The sequence below is a fragment of the Labrus mixtus genome, chromosome 8, assembly GCF_963584025.1.
Source record: "Labrus mixtus chromosome 8, fLabMix1.1, whole genome shotgun sequence".
Taxonomy (NCBI): Eukaryota; Metazoa; Chordata; class Actinopteri; order Labriformes; family Labridae; genus Labrus; species Labrus mixtus.
The window spans coordinates 29,218,950-29,244,293 of NC_083619.1; the positions used below are offsets into that span (position 1 = coordinate 29,218,950).

A 25,344-nucleotide genomic window follows, 5' to 3' on the forward strand; every position below is an offset into this window, starting at 1 on the left:
AATCAAATGTTAATTAAGTCTCAATGTGACCCCTGCTGCTTCAACAGGTCGAACTATAAAACCTGATGGTGATGATTGGTGACCGGAGGGAGAGCGGCTGAGGGCAGAGAGGAGGTTGATGTTAAAGCGGCCCCTTTGACTAATTTAACAATAAAGATCTTTAAGTAAGAGAAGGTAGATTTTACTACTACTACTAATAATATAATAATAATAATAATAGTTATTATTATTATTATATTATTATAATCTACTTTCTCTTACTTCAAGCCTCATCACTGTGCAATATCATCAACTCAAAGTTGTTGTTATTCTAAAAGTCTGACAACGTTACAGAAAGGATCCCTATAGAGATAGACATTTATACTACAGAGGAATATTCTTTTTTTTAACCACAAACATCTGTTACATCACTCTCTACAAACACACCAGACTACATTCAATAAATTTTATTCAATCAATCAATTTTTATTTGTATAGCATCAACTCATAACAAGTGTTATCTCGAGACACTTTACAAGAAGCAGGTAAAAGACCTTACTCATTGTTATGTTACATAAAGCAGGTAAAAGACCTTACTTATTGTTATGTTACATAAAGCAGGTAAAAGACCTTACTCATTGTTATGTTACAAAAAGCAGGTAAAAGACCTTACTTATTGTTATGTTACAAAAAGCAGGTAAAAGACCTTACTCATTGTTATGTTACATAAAGCAGGTAAAAGACCTTACTCATTGTTATGTTACAAAAAGCAGGTAAAAGACCTTACTTATTGTTATGTTACATAAAGCAGGTAAAAGACCTTACTTATTGTTATGTTACAAAAAGCAGGTAAAAGACCTTACTCATTGTTATGTTACAAAAAGCAGGTAAAAGACCTTACTTATTGTTATGTTACATAAAGCAGGTAAAAGACCTTACTTATTGTTATGTTACAAAAAGCAGGTAAAAGACCTTACTCATTGTTATGTTACAAAAAGCAGGTAAAAGACCTTACTTATTGTTATGTTACATAAAGCAGGTAAAAGACCTTACTTATTGTTATGTTACAAAAAGCAGGTAAAAGACCTTACTCATTGTTATGTTACATAAAGCAGGTAAAAGACCTTACTCATTGTTATGTTACAAAAAGCAGGTAAAAGACCTTACTTATTGTTATGTTACATAAAGCAGGTAAAAGACCTTACTCATTGTTATGTTACATAAAGCAGGTAAAAGACCTTACTTATTGTTATGTTACAAAAAGCAGGTAAAAGACCTTACTCATTGTTATGTTACATAAAGCAGGTAAAAGACCTTACTCATTGTTATGTTACAAAAAGCAGGTAAAAGACCTTACTCATTGTTATGTTACAAAAAGCAGGTAAAAGACCTTACTTATTGTTATGTTACATAAAGCAGGTAAAAGACCTTACTCATTGTTATGTTACATAAAGCAGGTAAAAGACCTTACTTATTGTTATGTTACATAAAGCAGGTAAAAGACCTTACTCATTGTTATGTTACATAAAGCAGGTAAAAGACCTTACTTATTGTTATGTTATATAAAGCAGGTAAAAGACCTTACTCATTGTTATGTTACATAAAGCAGGTAAAAGACCTTACTCATTGTTATGTTACATAAAGCAGGTAAAAGACCTTACTCATTGTTATGTTACATAAAGCAGGTAAAAGACCTTACTCATTGTTATGTTACATAAAGCAGGTAAAAGACCTTACTTATTGTTATGTTACAAAGATCCGGCCTATCCATCATGAGCACTTTAGCAAAGCAGCAAAAGTTACAGTGGTAAGAAAAAACTGCCTTATTAAAAGGCAGAAATCTTCGGCCGGATCCCCGGCTCATGACGAAACAGATAGGGATAGGGGGAGAGATGGGATAAGATGCAGGAAGAGGGATAGAGAGCAAGATTGACTGAACAGTGATTTTAACTTGCATAACAAGGGAGTGCCCTGCAGGTCTACCACTGATACAACTAGAGGTGGGGCAGATCTGAACTTACATCAGTATCAGGTCCGAGGTTGATGTAATTTACATATCGCTTATCAGACTGATGGTGACGATCCACGTCACTTTGGGCTCTTTAAAGGTCACAAATCCTCCTCTTCTTCTTCAGTGTAAATAAGTCTCAGAGCTCCTCTTCAACATGTGTGTGAAGTTTCTTGTTCTAAATCCACTCTGATCCTGTATTTGATCATGTCTATAAACCCCTCTATTTCAGCCCTGCTCAGAACAGGCTGTTTCTGTGTCTGTACCTTTAATTATGTAAATGAGCTGTGTCTGACCACGCCCCCTCTCTGGAAGGGCTTGGGTGTCCTCGGGCTTTCTCGCTCCATGTCCTATTGTTTACAGTGGGAAGGCAGACTCAGAGGGCAGAACAAACACCTAGCTGTGGGAGTGTCACCCACCTGGGGGAGGGGCTACTGCCCTTTGTGATGTCATGAAGGGAAAATCTCCAAACGGCCTGTTTGAGCACACATTTTCTGAAAAGTGGAGCAGGCAGAAGACGGAGAGGATGGACTTTTCTCATGATTGGAGGGTTTGAAGACAGATTAGAGACACATGTTAGAGTTAGAGGAACATGGGGAAGAGGATTTCACAGAATATGTGACCTAAAATATTTTTAAAATAACAGAATTCCTCTGATCAACGTTGATACGAAAGGGGTAAAAAGTCATGGACGTGTGTACTCTAACTGCGATGAGAGAGCGACGAGTGTGAGAAGAAAGAAATGAGGAGGAGGATTATAGAGTCAGTGTGCAGATTTGTGTTGGGACTTTATTAGAAGAAGTGGTTTTGATGAAAACAAGCCGTCAGTAATGTGAACATGGTGTGTGAGGAGAAATCAAAAAGGAGGAGGAGGATCAGCAGTTTTCACTTATTCTGCATGAAGGTTAACACAAATTAACTCGACTCTGCCGTCACACACAAACCGACGCTGCCAAGGACGCATATCAGTGTTCACAGATCCATATTCTATTAACCCAAAGCCATCAATCATTTAGCAGTGAGAGCCCTGCAGAGCTGACCCGTGTGACCTCTGCACGGCCGGTTCAGACTGCACAAACACGCAGGCCGAGGGGAAATGATACGTGGGTACATTTACTAAGTTACTGAGTACTAAAGTGTGTCTGCCTGAGGTTCTCCACATGTTCCGCCATTAATAAGAGGAACATGTGGTTTAATAGTGAAATGATCAGCTTGTGAGGGATACGATTTCTTTTACACCGTACCTCCATGTAAAGTCCTGTGATTAATGAAAACCATCCATCACCCAAGAACTTTATCATCCTCTGGCCCCGTTTACACGACCAGTTCAGCTCAATGCAGAAACCTTCTGTCGCGTTCGTGCTGTTGGTTTAAACAACAACGCCGTTTGAGATGCGTCGTCTCCGTCATCGTGTAAACTGGAAATATGCAGTTCCTCTCAAAACGGAGACATATCGCACATTTTCTCATTACTAACGCCGGTTAAAAAAAAGTTGCTTATCAATGCATTGTAATTATTATTTTCCCAATTCAGGAAATCCTGACATTGATTTTTTTCCCCGTTGTAATGACATCCCTCTCCACTAGGGGGCGCTGTGGGTGCTGTGAATTCAGGTCAGGCACAATTTAGCACTTTAGATCATCCTGTACTTTCATGTTTTATTCTTTGTTTATTAAACGATAAAATACATTTTTGAGTCAGTTTGTTTTAACCCAATACAAACACACAACTATTTAACAAATCTAAAAAGGTTCTGTGATGAGTTATCTGGGTATTTCTCTCATTTATGTGTATTATTGAATCGATATTGAAGCATATTGATCAATATCGAACTGAATCTTGAGGTTGTGGACAATAACCAGCTCTACTCATTACGCTTCCGGTCAACAGCCATGAGCGAGTAGGCGGACTACAACAACAATGGCGGTTCTGTGTGCTGCTTACTCTATTGACTTTAACTACGCTTCTCCAGCAAAGAGTAGATTTACAGCACCATCAGTTTGAGGAGCGGCGACCAAGCGGCGACCGGAAGTGTAAAATCCTGCAGTTCCTCGAGTGTCCACTAGAGGCTGGCTGCAGAAGCACAGGAAGTCACATACACACCCATTCATAAAAAGCCTGTTTTTACAGCAGAAAAGCCAGCAGTGCCACTCAGCTCAAGTCTATTTTGAACGGAGAACTCTGCGAGCACGCATCAAGCTGGACTGAATAGATCGATCTGGACAGGAAGTCAGGTAAGGGAACGCACAGAGCGTCCGGTCAACTTCAAAATAAAACACAATATACGGACTCCTGATCGTATTTTCCATCACTTTATCAACAAAAACAATCACGAACAAACAAGTCATCCTCGGAAAGACAAAGCAACATGTTGTTTGCACGTTTCTCTCTGTATTCCCGCGTGATCTTGGAGTTCTCCTGAGATCTTGTGAACCAGTGAGTACAGCTGCTCATGTCTGGGCTCGCTTGGCTGGACTTTGTGGAAATAAGCAGTAAAAGCACATGAAGCGTGCATGTGACAGAAACAGCTGCAGTCCTCATGGAGGATCGTTCACGACTGAACTGTTGAGCAGCGATTGATCCGGATTCGGGGGCACACGGGGACAGATCCAAGAGTTCACACACAGTTTTGAATCTGAGTGAAATGGAAGCAGCGGTGCTCTGCTTATTATCATCAGTTCTGTCAGTTTTTCTCCCTCATATCCAAACTCCAGCTGAGAGGCGTTCTTTAAAGGTTTTGAAGACGTGGGAATCAACCCGACACGCCGCTTATTAAGTTTGTCTTTTCTGCGTTTAGCTTGAAAAACAGATCCGCCTCGCAGACAGCTGTGGTTAAAAAAACTGAGATGTGTTTGTTCTCAGCTGTCTCCGGCTGTGAGATGACATCATGTGAGACGGTGATGAAGCATTTCAAAACATATTAGCGTGGCTGAACGCTTTAACATCCAATAGAAAGAGAGAACAGTTTGTCTGGAGTCTGATGAGCTCAGAATGCAGCTGACGAGATGTTGTTATAAACGAGACTTGTTCTAAAGTGTGTTTTTTTAAGGTGCTAGGCTAGCAGTTTCCCTCCACTTCCAGTCTTTGTGCTAAGCTAAGTTAAGCTAAGCTAAGCTAAACATGTCCTGGGGGTATCTCTGCAATTGATGACATCAGAAACACATTCTCCAAAAATGTCTGGTTGATAAAAATGAATAAAATCAATCCGTAAAAATCCAACTCCAGTGAAAACTACATTTCCCATAATTCAACTTGTCTGTGGTTTCATCTTTTAGAAGTTGCCCAATTTTGAGTGTTTTTTTCAACCTGCAATTCAAATCCGGAAAAATCCGCCGCTGAAAATAGTCCCGTAAAATGTATTATTTCGTCGTATTGGCGTAACTATAGCAACCAGCTGTTTGAATTATCGACCAATAGGATTGCAGCTGAGAGCCACAGAAGTGATGTCAGAGTCATCATGAAATAAGAGAATTAACAACGAAGAGAAGAAGGTGATGTCATGGCGTGCTTACCTGGAACTGGCAGACGCATTTGAGCTGAGCGCCGTCGTCCCTGCAGACGCCTCCGTATCGACAGGTGGAGTCGTCGCACACCCTCAGGTCGCTCTTCTTCTCCGACAGATCTGCAGCGGAGAGAAAGGAGAAAGGGTTAAACACAAAGAAGCTTTACATTTCAGAACAGCTGACTCGTCGATTCATCAGGTTTTTTTTCATGGTTTGAATCCTGGTCAGTTTATCACACACACACACACACACACACACACACACACACACACACACACACACACACACACACACACACACACACACACACACACACACACACACACACACACACACACACACACACACAGCTTGTAAAGGGACTCTTGTCTGATAATCACAGGCCTGCACGGCCCACAGCAGACTTCAATTATCCACATTTTCTTTTGAGATAAAAGCTACAGATTCCCTCCTTACTGTGTGTGTGTGTGTGTGTGTGTGTGTGTGTGTGTGTGTGTGTGTGTGTGTGTGTGTGTGTGTGTGTGTGTGTGTGTGTGTGTGTGTGTGTGTGGTACTGTCACAGCTGAGTGGGCTTTGAAGAGCCGTGTAATGGCGTGTAATTACTGTTTGCAGACTTTCCCTCCTCCTACAAATGGCCGCAGTGATAACCAGACGCAAAAAAAAAACTAACGTCTCAACTAGGGGAGGAGACAAGGAGACAAGGAGACGAGGAGATGAGGAGATGAGGGAAGGAAGTGAAAAGTAGACGAGGAGGTGAGGGAAAGAGGAGACAGGGAGACGAGGAGATGAGGGAAGGAAGTGACAAGGAGACGAGGAGGTGAGGGAAGGAAGTCACAAGGAGACAAGGATGTGAGGGAAGGAGGAGACAAGGAGATGAGGGAAGGAAGTGACAAGGAGACAAGGAAATGAGGGAAGGAAGTGACAAGGAGACGAGGAGGTGAGGGAAGGAAGTGAAAAGGAGACGAGGAGGTGAGGGAAGGAGGAGACAAGGAGACGAGGAGATGAGGGAAGGAGGAGACAAGTAGACGAGGAGATGAGGGAAGGAAGTGACAAGGAGACGAGGAGCTGAGGGAAGGAAGTCACAAGGAGACGAGGAGGTCAGGGAAGGAAGTGACAAGTAGACGAGGAGGTGAGGGAAGGAAGTCACAAGGAGACGAGGAGGTGAGGGAAGGAGGAGACAAGGAGACAAGGAAATGAGGGAAGGAGGAGACAAGGAGACGAGGAGGTGAGGGAAGGAAGTGAAAAGTAGACGAGGAGGTGAGGGAAAGAGGAGACAGGGAGACGAGGAGATGAGGGAAGGAAGTGACAAGGACACGAGGAGGTGAGGGAAGGAAGTCACAAGGAGACGAGGATGTGAGGGAAGGAGGAGACAAGGAGATGAGGGAAGGAAGTGACAAGGAGACAAGGAAATGAGGGAAGGAAGTGACAAGGAGACGAGGAGGTGAGGGAAGGAGGAGACAAGGAGACAAGGAGATGAGGGAAGGAGGAGACAAGTAGACGAGGAGATGAGGGAAGGAAGTGACAAGGAGACGAGGAGCTGAGGGAAGGAAGTCACAAGGAGACGAGGAGGTCAGGGAAGGAAGTGACAAGTAGACGAGGAGGTGAGGGAAAGAAGTCACAAGGAGACGAGGAGGTGAGGGAAGGAGGAGACAAGGAGACAAGGAAATGAGGGAAGGAGGAGACAAGGAGACGAGGAGGTGAGGGAAGGAAGTGAAAAGTAGACGAGGAGGTGAGGGAAAGAGGAGACAGGGAGACGAGGAGATGAGGGAAGGAAGTGACAAGGAGACGAGGAGGTGAGGGAAGGAAGTCACAAGGAGACGAGGATGTGAGGGAAGGAGGAGACAAGGAGATGAGGGAAGGAAGTGACAAGGAGACAAGGAAATGAGGGAAGGAAGTGACAAGGAGACGAGGAGGTGAGGGAAGGAAGTGAAAAGGAGACGAGGAGGTGAGGGAAGGAGGAGACAAGGAGACGAGGAGATGAGGGAAGGAGGAGACAAGTAGACGAGGAGATGAGGGAAGGAAGTGACAAGGAGACGAGGAGCTGAGGGAAGGAAGTCACAAGGAGACGAGGAGGTCAGGGAAGGAAGTGACAAGTAGACGAGGAGGTGAGGGAAGGAAGTCACAAGGAGACGAGGAGGTGAGGGAAGGAGGAGACAAGGAGACAAGGAAATGAGGGAAGGAGGAGACAAGGAGACGAGGAGGTGAGGGAAGGAAGTGAAAAGGAGATGAGGAGGTGAGGGAAGGAGGAGACAGGGAGACGAGGAGATGAGGGAAGGAGACAAGGAGACGATCAGGTGGTCAGAAGCGAGCTGCAAATCACCAAATCAGAGTTAGAGGAACCTCCTCAGAACTCTGCAGGCCGTTCATGGTTAATTAAGTCCAACCAGCAGCAACATCCATCAGCAGGCAGCCTGCAGGCCCAGCATCTGTGTGTGTGTGTGTGTGTGTGTGTGTGTGTGTGTGTGTGTGTCCTGTTTCCTGTTCGCAGGAACACCCAAACAATTTGGGATTAAGCCGAAAAACAACCAGAAGTCTTTCAACCTCCGCCTGACGACTGACACAAATGTAAATGAGAGTGTGTGTGTGTGTTATCTGAGGAACAATGATTTATTCTGTGTGTGTGTGTGTGTGTGTGTGTGTGTGTGTGTGTGTGTGTGTGTGTGTGTGTGTGTGTTTGTGTGTGTGTGTGTGTGTGTGTGTAGTGGACCCCGGCTGTGCTGCGTTCAGGTTCCTCGCCTCCTCATACATTTTGCAGCAGAAACAGGGATTTGAGATGCACATAATTCCCTCCTTTGGATCGGAGCAGAACTAAAGGAGCTGACGGAGCGAAGCAGCAGCCGCCGCCCGGAGGCACATCCACCTCCCGAATCCCCCCCGTGCACCGACCCGTCGTCATGGCCACCCAGCCTCACCCCCCCCCACCGGCTCGTTATCTAACCCCCTCCTGCACTGCAGCCCTGACTGCAGGAGGGACGGACGTCAATACTTCATCTTCTGTCTGCTTCTCCGAGGCTTCTGACTGGCTCTCATCCTTTAACCCTTTCATGTCTGCTGCACACACACACACACACACACACACACACACACACACACACACACACACACACACACACACACACACACACACACACACACACACACACACACACACACACACACACACACACACACACACACACACACACACACACACACACACACACACACACCTGCTGCTTTCACTCAGGGCAGCATTAGAACAGATCAACATATTCACACAGCGGCAATTTTTGTCCAGCGTTGCACACCGGGCTGAAAATGTACGACTGATAACAGAAGTTCAGAGACGTGTTTGATGTAGAACAACATGTTCCCAGCTGAACTCATCAGCATTCATTTCATTTTACAAGTTTTACTAAAGTGCAGCAAACAATCCACTTCAGAAGTCATCTCCAAACTACAACAACATTCTCGCTTCTAAAGCTGCTGATGAGACCGTCAACAACGGGATGCACGGAAAACAAAGTCTTCACAGAGTATTTGATCATGTCTATAAACCCCTCTATTTCAGCCCTGCTCAGAACAGGCTGTTTCTGTGTCTGTACCTTTAAATATGTAAATGAGCTGTGTTTGACCACGCCCCCTCTCTGGAAGGGCTCGGGTGTACTCGGTGCTTTCTCGCTCCATGTCCTATTGTTTACGGTGAGAAGGCAGACTCAGAGGGCAGAACAAACACCTAGCTGTGGGAGTGTCACCCACCTGGGGGAGGGGCTACTGCCCTTTGTGATGTCATGAAGGGAAAATCTCCAAACGGCCTGTTTGAGCACACATTTTCTGAAAAGTGGAGCAGGCAGAAGATGGAGAGGATGGACTTTTCTCATGATTGGAGGGTTTGAAGATGGACTAGAGACACATGTTAGAGGAACATGGAGAAGTGGATTTTACAGAATATGTGACCTTTAAAATCTTTATGGTCCTCAAGTTTTGTTGGTATATTGAGGAGCTGAGTGTCACTGATTTGTCTGTTTATGTCATAAATGTTTATCTATACTTTGAGTTATTTTAGCAGCGTCTGCTTCATTGTTCGCTCTGTACGCCGCCTTTTACACTCATTGTTATTTATTTTACACCAGATCAAAGTTTCTGCACAATTTACATCAATGAAATCAAAGTGTAACAATTCAACGACGCAGCACACACACACACACACACACACACACACACACACACACACACACACACACACACACACACACACACACACACACACACACACACACACACACACACGTTACAGTTTCAGTGTGTTTACGAGACATTTTAATGCATAACAAAAAATATTATGATTTTTTATCTCTGACTTTGTAGTTTTCTTGATGTTCACTTCAAAGCTGCACACACGTTCAGAATCTCCTCTTATATTTATTGATATCAATCCACTTTTGCGAGGTCGGGTCGCGGTGGCAGCAGGTGAAGTAAATCTTCCCAGACTTCCATCTCCCCAGTAACGTCTTCAAGGCCAGACAGGATACATAACCCCTCCAGCGGACTCCAGGTCTGCCCCAGGGTCTCCTCCCTGCGTGCCTAGAAGAACCCCAAAGGGAGGCGACCAGGAGGATCCCAATCAGAAGTTTGAACCACCACAACTGGCTCCTTTCAATGCAAAGGATTAGTTGCTCTACTCCGAGCTCCTCCCCCTAGTGTTTAAAATGGGTACTGCACTTTAAATTCTAAACATCATAGAGAGCTGTCTCCCCCCCCCTCCTCTCTAGAGTCCATGCTCACACAGGTCACCATGTGGTGGACTCTGAAGCTTCAGTGTTTATCCAGCTCTGCATGGGTCTGTAAACCTTTCTGTGTTCTAACCTCTCTCCATTTTTCAAAAAGCATCTCCAATATTGATCCTAGTTTGAGCACGTTTCTGCTCGTGGAGCTTATTAGAAACATGCAGAGGCTTTTTAGGTCGGGTACAATCACTTCTATCTGAACCACTTCTCTTGCCCGCTTCCATCGCTGCAACACCTGTTGACCTGATAACTGCTCTCATATCTGGCAAACCGAGGGGCGTCCAAAACGGCCGTGTGGGGGCGTGTCTTAAAAGCGCCTACCTTCTCTGGTCCAAACAAATCCAGAGCATTCAGGAGCAGAATCTAAAGTTAGAAGGAGGACATACTGGCTGCTGCATTGTTGTCAGAGAAGCCAGCACTTCAACATGTTTCCTTAATGTCTGATAGTAAGATACCTTTATCATTATCAAAGTCACTTTGCAGAGGGGATGAATGATTTAGAGTCTGGGTTTAAGACGTCCTGATGGCAACACATGTTCAGAATAAGTTAAAATACTCAGTCAGCCCTCCTGACGATCGACCTGCTGCTTACAAAAAGAATCCCGATCTCTTCGTTTCACACCCATAGAAGAGATTCAAACAGCTGTTCTGAGCTGTTTGTGTCGCTCACCGAGAGCCTGAGAAACCAGCAGCTCAAAGAAACACGAACAGAGAGACTCCATAAAAGGCTGATAGAAAGCGACAGATATCCGTTTATAGAGATTCATTACATCTTCATAGTCGTCAGATGACCTCCAGACTTCCCCAGTTTGTCCCCCTGATGTTGTCGTCTCAATGAAACACTGTTTCTGGAGGACATTTTGAAAAGAGCAAGCTGCAAAACATGAGAATGAGACAGTAACAGACAGGGGGGGGGGGGGGGGGGGGGGTGAGATGTAAGGACCCCTCAGTCACTCTAATGAAGTGTAACGGAACCAGATGCAGAACTTTGAGTTTGAGACAGGAAGTGGTGCCCCGCGGAATAATTAGAATATCATATCTTAATAAATGAATTACGCTGCAGAAGACTAAACGCTCAGAGACGCAGCGCTCCTCTTGTCCATTTGTTCCTCCGGACCGCAGCAGCTGGAGGAGCTCCCGTGTGAAGAGCTTTTCTATGTTCGCTTTGAATTAAACATGAAACCCTGAACGCCTCCTCTAGTCCAGTTTTCTTTCTTTCTTTCTTCCTGGACGGCAGAGCGAGCGTCTGACTGCGAGTGGCCCCGGCGGTTCTCCAGCAGACGGCGAGCTCGTTTGGCTCCATCAGCTGTTGCAGCAGACTAACGTTCACCTGGGAGTGCAGCGGGAAGATAACGGCGTCGATGTTTTATTCATGTGCCAACGATCAGAGGGGACACACAGACTGCTTCCAAGGTTCATTGTGGAGTCTGACGCTCACGCCCAGCAGGAAGTAATTGACCTCCAGGGAAGTCTCTCTAAGACGAGTCGGGTCACCGGGGCCTGCTGGAGGTTCGGCTTTGTCACTAACAAGACAACTTAAGACACCTCAACACGAGGGATAAATCCTGATGCAAGTTCACTCATCCTGGAAAACCTGGAATTCTGAGAAGGTCCACCTGGAGAGAAACATTTATTTGACCTTGAATGATTTGATTTGCGTTCATAACTTACTCAGCCCTTAAACTAATTATTAATACTTTTATTAAAGTCCTGGCAGTGCTCGCTAAATGTTGTGTCTAAGCTGCAATACCGCCGCCCGCCACTAGGCAGAAGGGTTTTTGATACGCTGAATGGGAGAGGATCAAAACAAAAGTAGAACGTGTTGATAACAAGCTGTCTTCCTGAGGTCGTCAGCAGAGGAGCGCAGCTTCGGGTATTTCGATGGACGGTCGTCCGACGTCGTCCTCATCGAACGAGCGTGGAGCTTCCAAAGGGACACACATGGAGCGGTGAGGGAGGAAGGGGGACACCCGCCCGGCCGGCCAGATCAGCCGAATCATCCCTAAGGATCAACGTCACATCCGAGGTTGACTTCTTCACCTGCGTTCGCCATGAAACCGTCGCTGATTTAATCCGCCGTTTGGGACTGAGATACAGAGAGAGACTTTCACAGAGTACGCTCTCTGACAACTTTTATGAAAGCTGCATTTAAAGAGAGAAAAGTCTGGTTCAACATAAGCGTCTTAACGTGGACGTTTCCTCGTCTCCACACCCGGCCTCTCATATCGTCTCCGTCCTCGCTCTGAAAACCTGCAGCGCCGTGAAGCAGCCGCTGAGGCGTGACGAAGCGTCAGACTGAGGCGATAAACGAGCCCGTCGGACAAACTCATTATCCAGCCCGGTGCGCTCATGAAATAAAACTCAATGAAATGTGCTTTTTATTTATCTTACAGGCCGGCGGCTGACGGCGCTCGCTTGCAGGCTGTGCGCCCTGAGCTCTCTGCTGCTTCCTCTCGCCGCACAGCCTCACCATGTGTTCATCACGTCGCCGCTAAAATCATTCCCTCTATACGACAGCTTTTCACGTTACAGATTGTTGTCATCATAAATGTTTAAACTGAGACACTGAAGAGCGTTTCTTCAGCTGCTGCACGGAGACTTCCTCCAGCGTTTCCTCGACACACTCTCGTTTTATTCCACTGATTATACAAACGCCATTTAAGACTTCCACAGCTTTATTTTAAATTGGTGCACTTATAAAAAAAATAAAAAAAATAAAGTGCAGGAGAGACGTGCTTAAAGCGACCAAACGCTGCTGATGTCCTCCGCTGATTCACTGCTCGCAGTATTCGCTTGTTACTGTTAATGGAAAAGCTGTTTGCAGATGTGAGGCACTTTAAACTATAAATCGAGGTCTCTTTTATTTGCATGCATCGCCGCTCTATTTGGCCTGATTTACTCCGCCATTACACAGGCGCACGCCATGTGCAGTAAAAGCAGCGGGAACGGCGAGGATCTCTCAACCCGTTTGATTACACGTCACAGAGTCGTGAACAGAAGGAAACACGAGGCGACAGGCTCTGATTTGTTTCCAAAATAAAGACGTTAAGGAAACATGTTGAAGTGCTGGCTTCTCTGACAACAATGCAGCAGCCAGTATGTCCTCCTTCTAACTTTAGATTCTGCTCCTGAATGCTCTGGATTTGTTTGGACCAGAGAAGGTAGGCGCTTTTAAGACACGCCCCCACACGGCCGTTTTGGACGCCCCTCGGTTTGTCAGATATGAGAGCAGTTATCAGGTCAACAGGTGTTGCAGCGATGGAAGCGGTCAAGAGAAGTGGTTCAGATAGAAGTGATTGTACCCGACCTAAAAAGCCTCTGCATGTTTCTAATAAGCTCCACGAGCAGAAACGTGCTCAAACTAGGATCAATATTGGAGATGCTTTTGAAAAATGGAGAGAGGTTAGAACACAGAAAGGTTTACAGACCCATGCAGAGCTGGATAAACACTGAAGCTTCAGAGCCCACCACATGGTGACCTGTGTGAGCATGGACTCTAAAGAGGGGGGGGGAGAGAGACAGCTCTCTATGATGTTTAGAATTTAGACTGCAGTACCCACTTTAAACACTAGGGGGCAGAGTTACATACTGCTCCTTAAGAGGTGAACATTTTTCAAAAAAATAAAAAATGAAATAATTGAAGATTTAGAGTAAGAATTTAAAACTCAACTCCCGACCTGGGAAATGCAGCGTTTACCTCAGACAGTCTGAGGAGAAACCGAAACGTATTTCACATCCTCAGGTTTCATGCTCGAAGGACGGGGATGAAAAAATCGGGGCAGAAAATAACGACAGCTTGGAGATATCCGACAGAACGTCAGGATGGATTCAGAGGACCGAGTCCTGAGGGGAATCCAGAGGCTGACAGACCTCAGGCCTTTCAATCTGTGGTGTGTGTGTGTGTGTGTGTGTGTGTGTGTGTGTCTGTGTGTGTGTGTGTGTGTGTGTGTGTGTGTGTGTGTGTCTGTGTGTGTGTGTGTGTGTGTGTGTGTGTGTGTGTGTGTGTGTGTGTCTGTGTGTGTGTGTGTGTGTGTGTGTGTGTGTGTGTGTGTGTGTGTCTGTGTGTGTGTGTGTGTGTGTGTGTGTGGAGGCAGACAGTCAGAGAATCGTGACTTGACTTTTAACACCTTTTATCTAAACTGTAAGCAGAGGCCTCCATTTCTTTTCAAGCAGAGCGCCATTTAAGACTCAATACAGAGCGAGCTGTGAGTGTGTTTATACTGACTCTTCAACAACAAGCTGAAAAGAGAAGCAGACAGTTGCTGAAAGAAAACCGAGCTGACAACAACAACAACAACAACAACAACAACAACAGAAGAAGAAGAAAGTTGGGTGAAAGGCGAGCTTCAGTCGAGGGCTGACACGGGGCGGACAGGTGGAGACAAACAACCCATCACTCCACACCTCCATGCAGAGTCACCTCTGAACCTAACGAGCGTGTCTTTGGACTGTGGGAGGAAGCCGGAGTACCCGGAGAGAACCGGGGAGAACATGCAGACTCCTCACAGAGACTCCTGTCAGACGGGGATTCAAACCAGGAACCTCCTCGCTCCTCGTGAGGGGACAGAGCTAACCACTGCACCACTCACACTTTTCTCTCCATATTTCTGACCTTTTGTGTTGTTACACATCAAATGGAGGATTAGCTCTTCCATCAGCGGGGCCTGGGTCTGCTGAAGGGGGGCAATGCCCTTGGGGAGGTGGTGCCCATGTGGTAAGGTGGGTAAGATAAAGAAGGTCAACGTGGGGGTAATGATGGGCGGTGAGAGCTAGCATGGAGGGGGGTCGCTGGCTCTAGAGCTCATCGACCGGCCTGACCACTGTTGAAGGGAAGTTCCCACTTGACAACCCCTGGATGTGGGTCTACACGCTTGAGTTGTAGGGGCCATGTGTTGGAGGAGGTAGTATCGGTGATGTCACTACCTGGAGCTCGCAACAAACACAACCCGGGTCTGTTTGAAGGTGGCATCGCTGTTCTGGTTGCGGTGGTAACTAAGGGCCATACGGTTGGTTATGTAACTCATCAGTAGGGCACAGGGGCATGACTGGGTTGAGGGGGGGTCTCCAGCCTGAACCGACCCGAGCTCGTGCACGTTCTGTCCGACCCGGAACGGTCCGTCTTAATAACTGTAAATATGGACCAGAGCCCGACTAAATCCCAGCCGGCTCCCAAGCATGTCTGCAAAGCGTCATCTTTCCGACCCTCCGTCTGGTCTCGACCTGCCTTCCGCCTTTCTGCCTCCTTGTTACCCGGTCCGGAGCCCGGCCCGATGTGAGCCCGAATTACGTGTTTAAAAAAAAAAGAAGCTCTACAAGGCCCTGCAGACCTCTAGTTGGTATAAATACGAGTGATCGTGTCTATTTGGCTTCAAAAACCATCTCATACTGGTACAAACAACAGATTTAGACCATGTGGTACTTCACTGAACGAGCGGCTCTTAACGTCAGGATTATGGAACAACGTTGTGTGTTTGTTCTGGAGGAGAAATCTTTGCTCTTTTCTTGTGTTTTCCCGTCTTAATGATCGCTTTCTCTCACTGAAGGCTTCGAGTGTCCCCTCTGCAGGCTGTTTGATCCGCTTTGTCTTTGTGTGATATGTCTGCAATAAATCAGTTTTATCTTCATGGTGAAGTGCTGCTCCTCTGAGAGCCGGCCACAGACTGAGAGGGGCTTTTGTCTTCCTGCCGACGTTTCTCACGCACGCTTTACGGCCTCTCTGCACGTCGGGACTGTTTATGAAGCTTGTGGACGCTGCTGTCAGGACGCCACGAGCATGCAATGAACCCCCCCTGAAATCCATCACGACCTCCCACTGTTCCCAGCGTGGCTGAAATGAAAGCATCTTAAAGCTACAGAGCAGAAACAAAGCAATTAGAAAACTGACTTCAACCTGCAAGTCCAAGCCGCCTGACGGCCAAACACAGGATCCTGATTCAGTTTTTTTACGTTTCTTAACCTCCCTGTCAGGATCCGTCTTCCCTTCTGTCTCACTGTGAGCTATTCAGTCTTTAACCCTCCTCCTCTCCTCACCTCAGCAATCACATAAATCCCCTCCCGTCGGCGTTGTTCACACTGCAGGGATGGAAAATGTCTCACTCCGGTATGGATTCTGAAGCGACGACACACGACCCCCGATGTGAGCCCTGCTCGATTTGAACTTTACAGCTTCGGGTTTGACGTGAGACATTCTTTCATCATCTGGAAGACGCTCGAGACGGAAACTCTCACGCTGCTGGATGGAAGAACAGAACCTGAAAGATTCAGGCATAGAGCAACAGCGAGATGCAAACCACAAACGCGGAGAGAAATCTGTCAAACAAAGCCGAGACCACGGAGCGTCTGTGAGGAGACCAGACTCACAGGAGTAAAAACAATGTCTTCAGTGTGATCCATCAGAGTCAGACTCAGGGGAACCTTTTTGATTTTCCCAGTCCTGTGTAAACAATAGAAACCAACAGCGACCTCAGAGGTCAACAACAGTCAGAAATACCTCTAACATCTTCATTCTGTGTTTGGAATAAAGCTTCCGACCATCGTCAACGCTGATGATCTGAATCAGCTGGCTCTCAAACTCTGAGGCGACCCAGTGACAGATTTATATGTGAGGTACTCATTAAGCCTCACAGCACCTCCCCCCCCCCACCTCGTCCCCCTTGTTGCTGCCTTGAATGGTTTCACCCTCAGAGGCGCTGATGCGAGACTAATCAGGTCCCATTCCAATTCTGAGCACAGCAGAGGCCAGAGGCCGGCTCCCCGGTTACAAAAGGCTGAGGAGAATAAAAGAAGAAGAGCTGCAGACATGCATACCAACAACCCCCTCGGTAAGGATGATGTACGACGGCCGCAGAATTAAAACACAGCAGCACTGAATTATGAATCAACCCTGGCGAGAAAATATTGGCTCAATCAATCGCTGCTGAATAAATAAAAGTCTGACTCGGCCTCCGTCGCTTACTCTGTCATGAAGAATTCATCACCATCAGCAAGAAGCTGCTCTGTATCCTGAGGCTAATAACAAGAGAGGCGGGATGTAGAGAGAGCGTTCTGGAGGCGCATTGGTTAGTGCCCACGCCCCATGTATGGAGGCTTTGGTCCTCCAAGCTGGCGGCCCGGGTTCAGGTCCGACCTGTGGCTCCTTTCCTGCATGTTATTCCCCTCTCTCTCTCTCTCTGATTTCCAACTCTATCCACTGTCCTCTCTCTCCATTAAAGGCACAAAAAGCAAAAAAATAAATCTTTAGAGAGAGAGTGTTCTGTCCTCAGGTCGGACTGAAGACGCTCCCGTACTACGGACACTGGGAGTTTACAAAAAACACAGCAGCCATTAAAAAGTTGTTTTTTAATATAGTTTCTGATTTTCTTTGAAGTAGGACATTCATTGATGGAAATACTAAACATAGTTTTGGTCTTGAGGAGTTTTGAGGGATTTTGTTTGCTAAATAACGCCACAGAGGATCCATTAAAGGCTTTATATGTGATTTTTTGATCCAGCAGATGTCGCCCTTGAGCACCAGCATGAAACCAAAACAACTTGTGGTGCGTTGTTGTGTTAGCATGCTAATGCTAGCGATCTTTATTCTGCTCGTATCTTCACACTGCATGTAAATTTACCTGAAATGAGTGTGATCTAGAAACACAGTTAAGCAGTGAGTACAGTATGTTATTCTTCTTTTCTCTAGTCCCTCAATTAAACAACTTTTATACACGAGGGGAGGAGTCAGCCGGCCGTCCGGGCGATGTAAACAAACTGAAGATAGGACTCTGAAAACTCTGAAAACATCACAGACAGTGGGACTCGGGTGTTACACCCATTGTAGACAGTCATGACTCACAGAGTTATTTTCAGAGGAGATAATTGATTTATATATTTGAGAGTGAAACATCACATAGAAAGCCTTTAATAGACATCCATTTATCCATTGTTCCATAAAAATAACCAGCTTGACTGTCCTGTATCAGAATATGAGAACACTTAGTGTGATTGATTTCAAACGGGTTGTCTGCATGGATGTAAGAGTCGAGACGAGGGAACAGCTAGGGGTGTGTTGATCTGATCCGGACTCAGTGGGATTGGGTTTCTGTGACAGTGTGTCCCATCCATGTGGTCGATCTATACAATCGGCTCTATGTGTGTATGGTAAGCACATGTGGGTACTACGTTACTGTCGCTCGTAGGCCTGTGCATTTTGGTAAGTTGGCGCCTTCATGGCGTGGAGGAAGATCGAAACAACAGGCTGAGCAGTTTGGAGGTACTTCATGTTTGTTACACCGACAACTTCAACGACTTCCTGTAACACCTGAACGGCTCATGTTTGGAGGCGAAGGAGGTAAAACGACGAGACAGAAGTGAGACGAAACAAAAGTGAAGCGGTTAACTTTGTCGGCTGCGTTGGAAAGATGTGAGAAAGCGATACAAACACTTGACACAACGGTACAGTTTGCCATCAGGGGATATCTTTCTAAAGGTGCTCTGACTGAGCACGGCGAGAGTCTGGAGGTTATGTCACGTTCCACACGTGCGGAGGCTATAGTCCTCGTCCACCGTCTCCTACCAACATCTCCCGTCTCCCTTCAGCTGTCCTCTCTTATAAAAGGCACTCTACATGAATGCATGCAAACACTTAGCAGCACAGTTAATGGATGTAAAAGCTACGAGTTCCTCCACAGATACCTGGAGCTGTGGCGTTACTACACGGCTACAGGCTAAAAAACTGCCACAGATCAAACTCCAACGACTCCATTTCACCCGCCATCAAGGGTTTACTAAAGTGCATCGCATGCAACATGGAAAAGAGTGCACATCTTCAGCTGCTGGAGGGTTCACTGTGACAGCAGAGCGGTCAGACTGTGATTAACAATGACAGATTATAATAAAAATAAAAATAATAATAATTTATAATTTATACTTTATTAATCCCGCGAGGGGAAATTCGGTTTTACACTCTGTTTAATGAACATGCTACACACACATAGGCCGAAATACACACACATGCACAAACAGGATCCTGTGGACATGCATTAATGGAGAGGCCTCAGAGTGAGGGGGCTGCCGGCCCAATTATATGCATTTATTTAAATGTACAGTCAGCAGTTTTTCCCCTTCAAAATAAAAGACAGACTTCTCCTAAAGTGAAGCTGCTCCATTGTCCCTTCTGGGCCTCCGTACATGTGTGGTGGTGACTGTGTCTGCAGAGACTCTGTCCTCTGACTGGATTTTACTGTTCTGCTTTGTTCTGGTTGACTCGGGACGTTTCTGGGCGGAGCTGGAGTGTTTCCTCCAGCCAATGACAGCGCAGCAGGTGAATTTAGGAGAGGATACAATTAAATGACTCGCCATTCAAACCGGTGAATGGTGGTTGGTTGGCTTTCACATCATCATACATCATACGTCCCCAATAACTGTTGAGGGAGGGGCATGTCCAAAACATCACTGCACCTCGGGCAGGCGGTGTTTAAAAGATCCAGTAAAGAAACATTTGATGAGCAGATGTAGTGAACATTGAGACTTTGGAGAGAGCAGGCTTTCACCTGGAGTCGATTTTTTGGTTATCTTTAGAAATCAATGATTGATTTTCAGAGTCAGCCAACAGGAAGAGGAGGTCTAATTAGCACTGATTGACTAAAGCTCTTTTCACCGCCTGATTCAGGACGACTCCATGTTTTCAGAGGAGATGAATGAGGCTTTGTGTGTGTGTGGTCACGGCTCTGTGTGAATGTAAAGCTTAACAAGAGAAGAAGAGTAGCTCTAATGCAAACACAGACAATGTGTTGAATCGAGGGTTGCCGTTTCCCACAATGCAGTGCTTGAATAGGACGCAGTGATAACAGAAACAGAGCGTCCCGCTTTATGAATCCCCAAAGAATGTGATTTTTACCATTACAGCTGCACAAGTCAATACTTCTGTTACAAATTGATTCAATGGCAGTTATGTTAGCATAGCACACAAATAATCCTCAACATCATCTGCAGCTGTACAGGGAGACGCTTTTAAATCTTAGTTTTGGTTTTTAGTGGTTTGATCGAGTCTCAGAACTTCAGAAATCTAAATCTGAACGCAGTCTTCTGGCCGCATTCACTGGACATGTCTCCAAAAAGAATGAAGCCAGAGAAGCTGCGGGAAGGATAAATATCCACGGGCGAAGGCAGAGAAGACGTATGAAGACCACCTAATGAGAGCAGACACAGCTGCTTTCTTGCAGTAAACACATTCAGAGCTGGAGACCTCCTGCAGGGGAGTCTGAGATCTGAGAGTAAACAGATCAGCCAGGCGAGTTAAAACATCAACTTGTCCTCCTCGTGCTCCTGTCAGAGGCTGAAACCAAACGCTTCATGATGCCTTATAAATCTCAATGAATTATGTGTCTGATATTTACATGAAAAAAAGGCTCCAACTGCAGCTCCCACCTGTCACTCAAAGAGGCCACGCCCCCTAATTCTACATCACTTAAAGTTGAAGACAGAAATGAGCTCTAGAGACCCAAACTGTTTTTGTACCAGGATGTAAACATGTTTATTTTAACATGGAGCTCTATGGGGACTGACTCACTGCAGGAGACAGACTCTAGTGGACACTGGAGGAACTGCAGTTCCTGATTGGTGTCATCTGTTTTCATTGGTAAGAATAATTGAGGATCATCTGCATAATGGTGAATTATTTTCAGTATAATTTATTAGGGGAAAAAGCAAAGCTGGACATTTTAACAAGGGGCTCTATGGGGATTGCGAGCCTCTAGTGGAAACTCAAGGAACTGCAGTTTTTGAGATTTCACAGCAAAAACTGAAATCTGAGCAGGTGTAAGCTATTTATCTTATTTCTTATCAAAAACATCTCAGTACTCTTATCTTAAGCCACGTTCACCTGACAAGTTGACAAAGGCTGTGGTTTGAGTGTGACCTGTAGCTCCTTTCCCCCTCTCTCTCTATCCACTGTCCTGTCTCTAAGATAAAGACATAAAAAGCCCCAAAATGAACTTCTGAATGTCTACCAATCGTGCAAGAAATGGTTGAGTGTCTCAAATGTGTCTCAAATGAGATGGCTGACCTAATTTAGATTTTCTATCTTACTTCAAGACTCTTAAGTCAAAGTTGTCTTGCCCCATGAGCAGATTATGCATACTCATTACAAGCAGTATGCTTTATTTTTTATCTTTTTGTATCTTGACATAAGAGGTTTTATCTGAGCTTGTCAGGTAAATGTGATTTATAGTAATTGTAATGAGAAATATTTGAGTAGAAAATAGACAGATACACCTGTTCAGATTGGAGTGTTTGCAGAGTGGATTCATTTTCAGAGCTGTTTGAAGAGTAAGCACATAAATCTCCTGCCTGTGAATCCTTTAATACCACCAATGTGTAGAAAAAAAAGTGATTCAACAAAAATCCCCAAAGCTCGGCTGCTGAAAGCCGATTCAAACTGAGTTGAGAGATGAACATTATTTTTCCTGAACAGCGTGCTCTGAAGCCCCAAACAGATAACACCACATGTTGTTAACTTTGAAGAGTTTTTCATTGAGTCACATTTACGCCTTCACTGCATCCTTCAAATCTGAAACACAGAGAGCGGGTCATCTGTCCGGAGGTGTACACTGATGCTACATCACCGCCCCCTTGTATTCAGCCTCGTGTTGAGCTGTGTGTCTTTGCTCCGACCTGCAGTAGAAGCTCGGGGTGTTTAAATCCAGCAGCTGCAGTGTGGAGGTCGCGCCGCCGCTCTAAATCTGACAAATGAGGCGTCCCTGTCTTCATAAAGCTGCCACTCACGCCTAATCTACACAGCCATCGACACACACGGTATTACTTTGTGTAATTGACGGCCCACACATTAAACCGCTGTCACAGAAATCATTTTAATTTCCTCAGCGAGGGGGCGGAGGTCCGAGCCAACTCTTTAACTGTTCCTTTTTTGACGCCTGAAACGTCCATTAAGGTTTCAACGTGTCAACGACTCGCTGTGACGCCTCGCAAGTATTTTTACATTCAGTTGACAAGCCTGAATAAATGCTGTATTTCATTTTTCTTTTTTTTTAAACCAGTTGGAATGTTAAGTTAAATCCTTGATGTATAAATCTTATTCTAATTTTGTATATTCTAAGTGTTTACTATGTATCTATTCTTATATAGTTTTATTTGCTTTGATAACATGCTGCTGTAATACCACAATTTCCCAGTTTGGGATCAATAAAGTCATTCTATTCTATTCTATTCTATGCTGCTGATGTGTGTGTGGACCGCTGCTCACAAAGAAACACATTATAGTCTCACAATCATACAAACGCATCAATCAGAACAGAGGTAGAGCAGCAACTCCCCGTGTGTTTTTGAGGACAGTGATTTAACAGCCGATTGAGGCTAAAAAAAAATCACCTTTCTGTGTAACACAAAGGTCTGTCTCTGTAGGGATCCTCTCTGTGATGATGTCACACTCTTAGATCAACAACCTGAGCCTGTGAGGGACAAAAAACTACAACTTTAAGTCATCACAGCCTGTTTCACTGCTGCAGGGTTACAACAAACATTCAGCTTATTAATCAGTTAAACTCCAAAATACAAACAAATAGATGCAATCTTTAAAACATTAGAACATTTGAACGCATGGATTTTGTAGCAGCCATTTCAGCCCGTTTCCTGCGACCTGCTGAAGCACTGAATGACCTTCAGTTAGGTCAGGAATGTCCGAATGGTTCTTCTCTGTGATTGTGACTTGTTTGTTTTAGTGATTTTAAATATTTTCTATGTTTCTTTTCTTTCCTCTGTCATGATGCTTTTGATGTTGTGTGAAGCACTTTGAATTGCCTTGTTGTTGAAATAGAAATAAATTTGCCTTGTTATTTAGGATGTGTTCAAAAACATAAATAGAATACCTCTTAACCTTCTCTTGTAAACTTTAGAGGCTTTTTGTAAATCAAAATGAGACTTTTTGTTCTTAACTGTTCAAGCGTCTTTGATCAAAAAGTTCAACTGATGCTCTCCTGTATTGAACCCTGACCTTTGACCTCTGACCTCACAGTGGAGGAGGAGAAAAGAGGAGGCGAGGTTTCTCTCAGAAGAAGAGGAGGATCAAAGAGGCAGATCAATCAGACGCTCGCCGCTCCACACGTTCACACCTGCGGTCGGACGACGCTGAGATTTACATTTCAGGAGTGAACTTGATCCGAGGCTCCGGCTCGGTCGGAGATTAGCTCGTTTGAAGTGCAGACATCAGTGTTACGTGGCGGTTTGAGAGCCGGCGCTGCAGGGCGACGGAGGGCGAGCTGGAGAAGGTGGAGGTGTCACCTGAGCGCCTGCAGGCTGTGACACACCTGCAGAGCTGCAGGATCACCTTCCTGTGAGTCACTGCTGTGGGGTGACACTCGGCTTCAGGTGTCCGTGAGAGGCAGTTTGTGGGTTTAAGAATTCTCTGATCCTGTCATCTTTCTTTTTTCTTTTCTTTTTTCCAGACCATGATTGTTCTAGGAGATTTTGTTCCCCCCTTCTCCGCGGGAGCAGGAAACTAGAACTCTTACACAAGCTGCCAAAGTGTCAGAGATTTAAAACTTTACCTCGATGAGGCTGCAGGAACAAGCATCCTTTACATTTCTGAACGTTTTAGATTCAATAAACATTTAACCACCCGCTAATTCATCAAAATAAAACTACTCCCCTTCCAGTCATCCAACAGTGACGACCAAACCAACGCCATCATGACCAAAACTGAATAACTAACAACTAGCAGCTAATGCACAGTGTTCTTCTGCTTTCAAAGTCGTATTTAAAATAGGACCCGACCGATATGGGACTTTTGTGGCCGATATTGAAATAAATATTGAGGAGAGAAAAAAATATGATGTCTTTCTTACATTTATGTTCAATTTGTAGCGATAGATAAATATAGATTTACACATTTATGGCGTTGCAGTTTCAGGATATCGGACTGACAAAGCCGATCCATGTCACTGATCAAGAAAGATGATTGGACCCTTTAAACGTTCTCAGCTCGCACAGTCTCGCTTTGAAGACGTTCAGACTGAACTAGAAGAAGAGCCAACAAATCGTCTCCATGACGACGTTCAGACGAGATGGAAGAGTCTTAGACTTCAGTTTAAAACTTTTAATTTGAAAAACCTGACAGTTGTTTCTGCTTCCTGATTGGAGGAGGTTCAGACTCTTTCTTTTTTTTCTTTTCTGATTTTCATTTGATGTATTTATATATTTGTTTACCACAGCTCTGTGAGCCTTACACATTTTCCCAACAATAACAAGATCATTATTAGTTAAGATTTTAAAAATGTCGGTATCGGTGCATACAGTATGTATCGGAATCAGATCAGAACTGAAAAAAGTGAATCGTTGCATCCCTACAAAGTTAATCACCGCTCGACACTCTGCAGAGTGATGATGTTTGTTGTAATCCATATAGCGCCCTCTGCTGGTGACAGAAAACTGCTAGTTTAAGACAGTGAAACACAAATTAAATGCTGTTTGACTGGTGAAGAAATCGAGTAATATTGGTGCATACCTGCGATAACATTAGCTGATACCGATAGTCTGGATAATATCTAACTATTCTATAACCTCGAATTAAAAATTAAAATCTCTCTACATGAAGCTTGAAATATTTGTTGTACTTTGCTGTCTTATGATGAGTATAGACTTCCATATCAAACTTGTATGTTTTTTTAAGGATTAAAAACATGTACTGTGTATTTTCTTAGTATTAAAAGATGCAGTTTTGTTATGGATCATGATTATTACTTCATGATCATCTTATTGCAGAGACTCGACCTGTAAAACTTCAGTTTCAGGACGAGCAGAAACACAACAGACTGCTGCAGTTTCACACAAAAAGCACCTTGACTCTCCTCCGGGCTTTATCCTCGGGGCTTAATTAAACTTCCAAGAACCACAGCAGATTTAGAAAGTCCACATCCCGCCTGTTGACAAACACCTTTTTATCTCCTCACAGAGGACAATTAAAAGTGTCTGTCACCCTGCAGAGCTGCAGATAATTGCTTTGCTCTAAACTCAGTCGACGAAACGTGATGGGTGGATAATTCGTCCTCAGCTGGAGAGGAGCGACAACGCAGGAAGTGGACGGACGTCAGCGGGGAA

At 44.9% G+C, this 25,344-nt stretch overlaps 1 protein-coding gene across 2 annotated transcripts in view; it reads right to left on the bottom strand.

The window, feature by feature from the left end:
• Nucleotides 1-25,344, bottom strand: part of tmeff1a (transmembrane protein with EGF-like and two follistatin-like domains 1a) — an 89,876-nt gene that overhangs the window by 58,419 nt on the left and 6,113 nt on the right. For both annotated transcript variants that reach the window (XM_061043634.1, XM_061043633.1), the window contains exon 2: nt 5,501-5,610. In XM_061043634.1, coding sequence (XP_060899617.1) covers nt 5,501-5,610 — 110 coding nt within the window. The remainder of the gene's footprint in view (nt 1-5,500; nt 5,611-25,344) is intronic.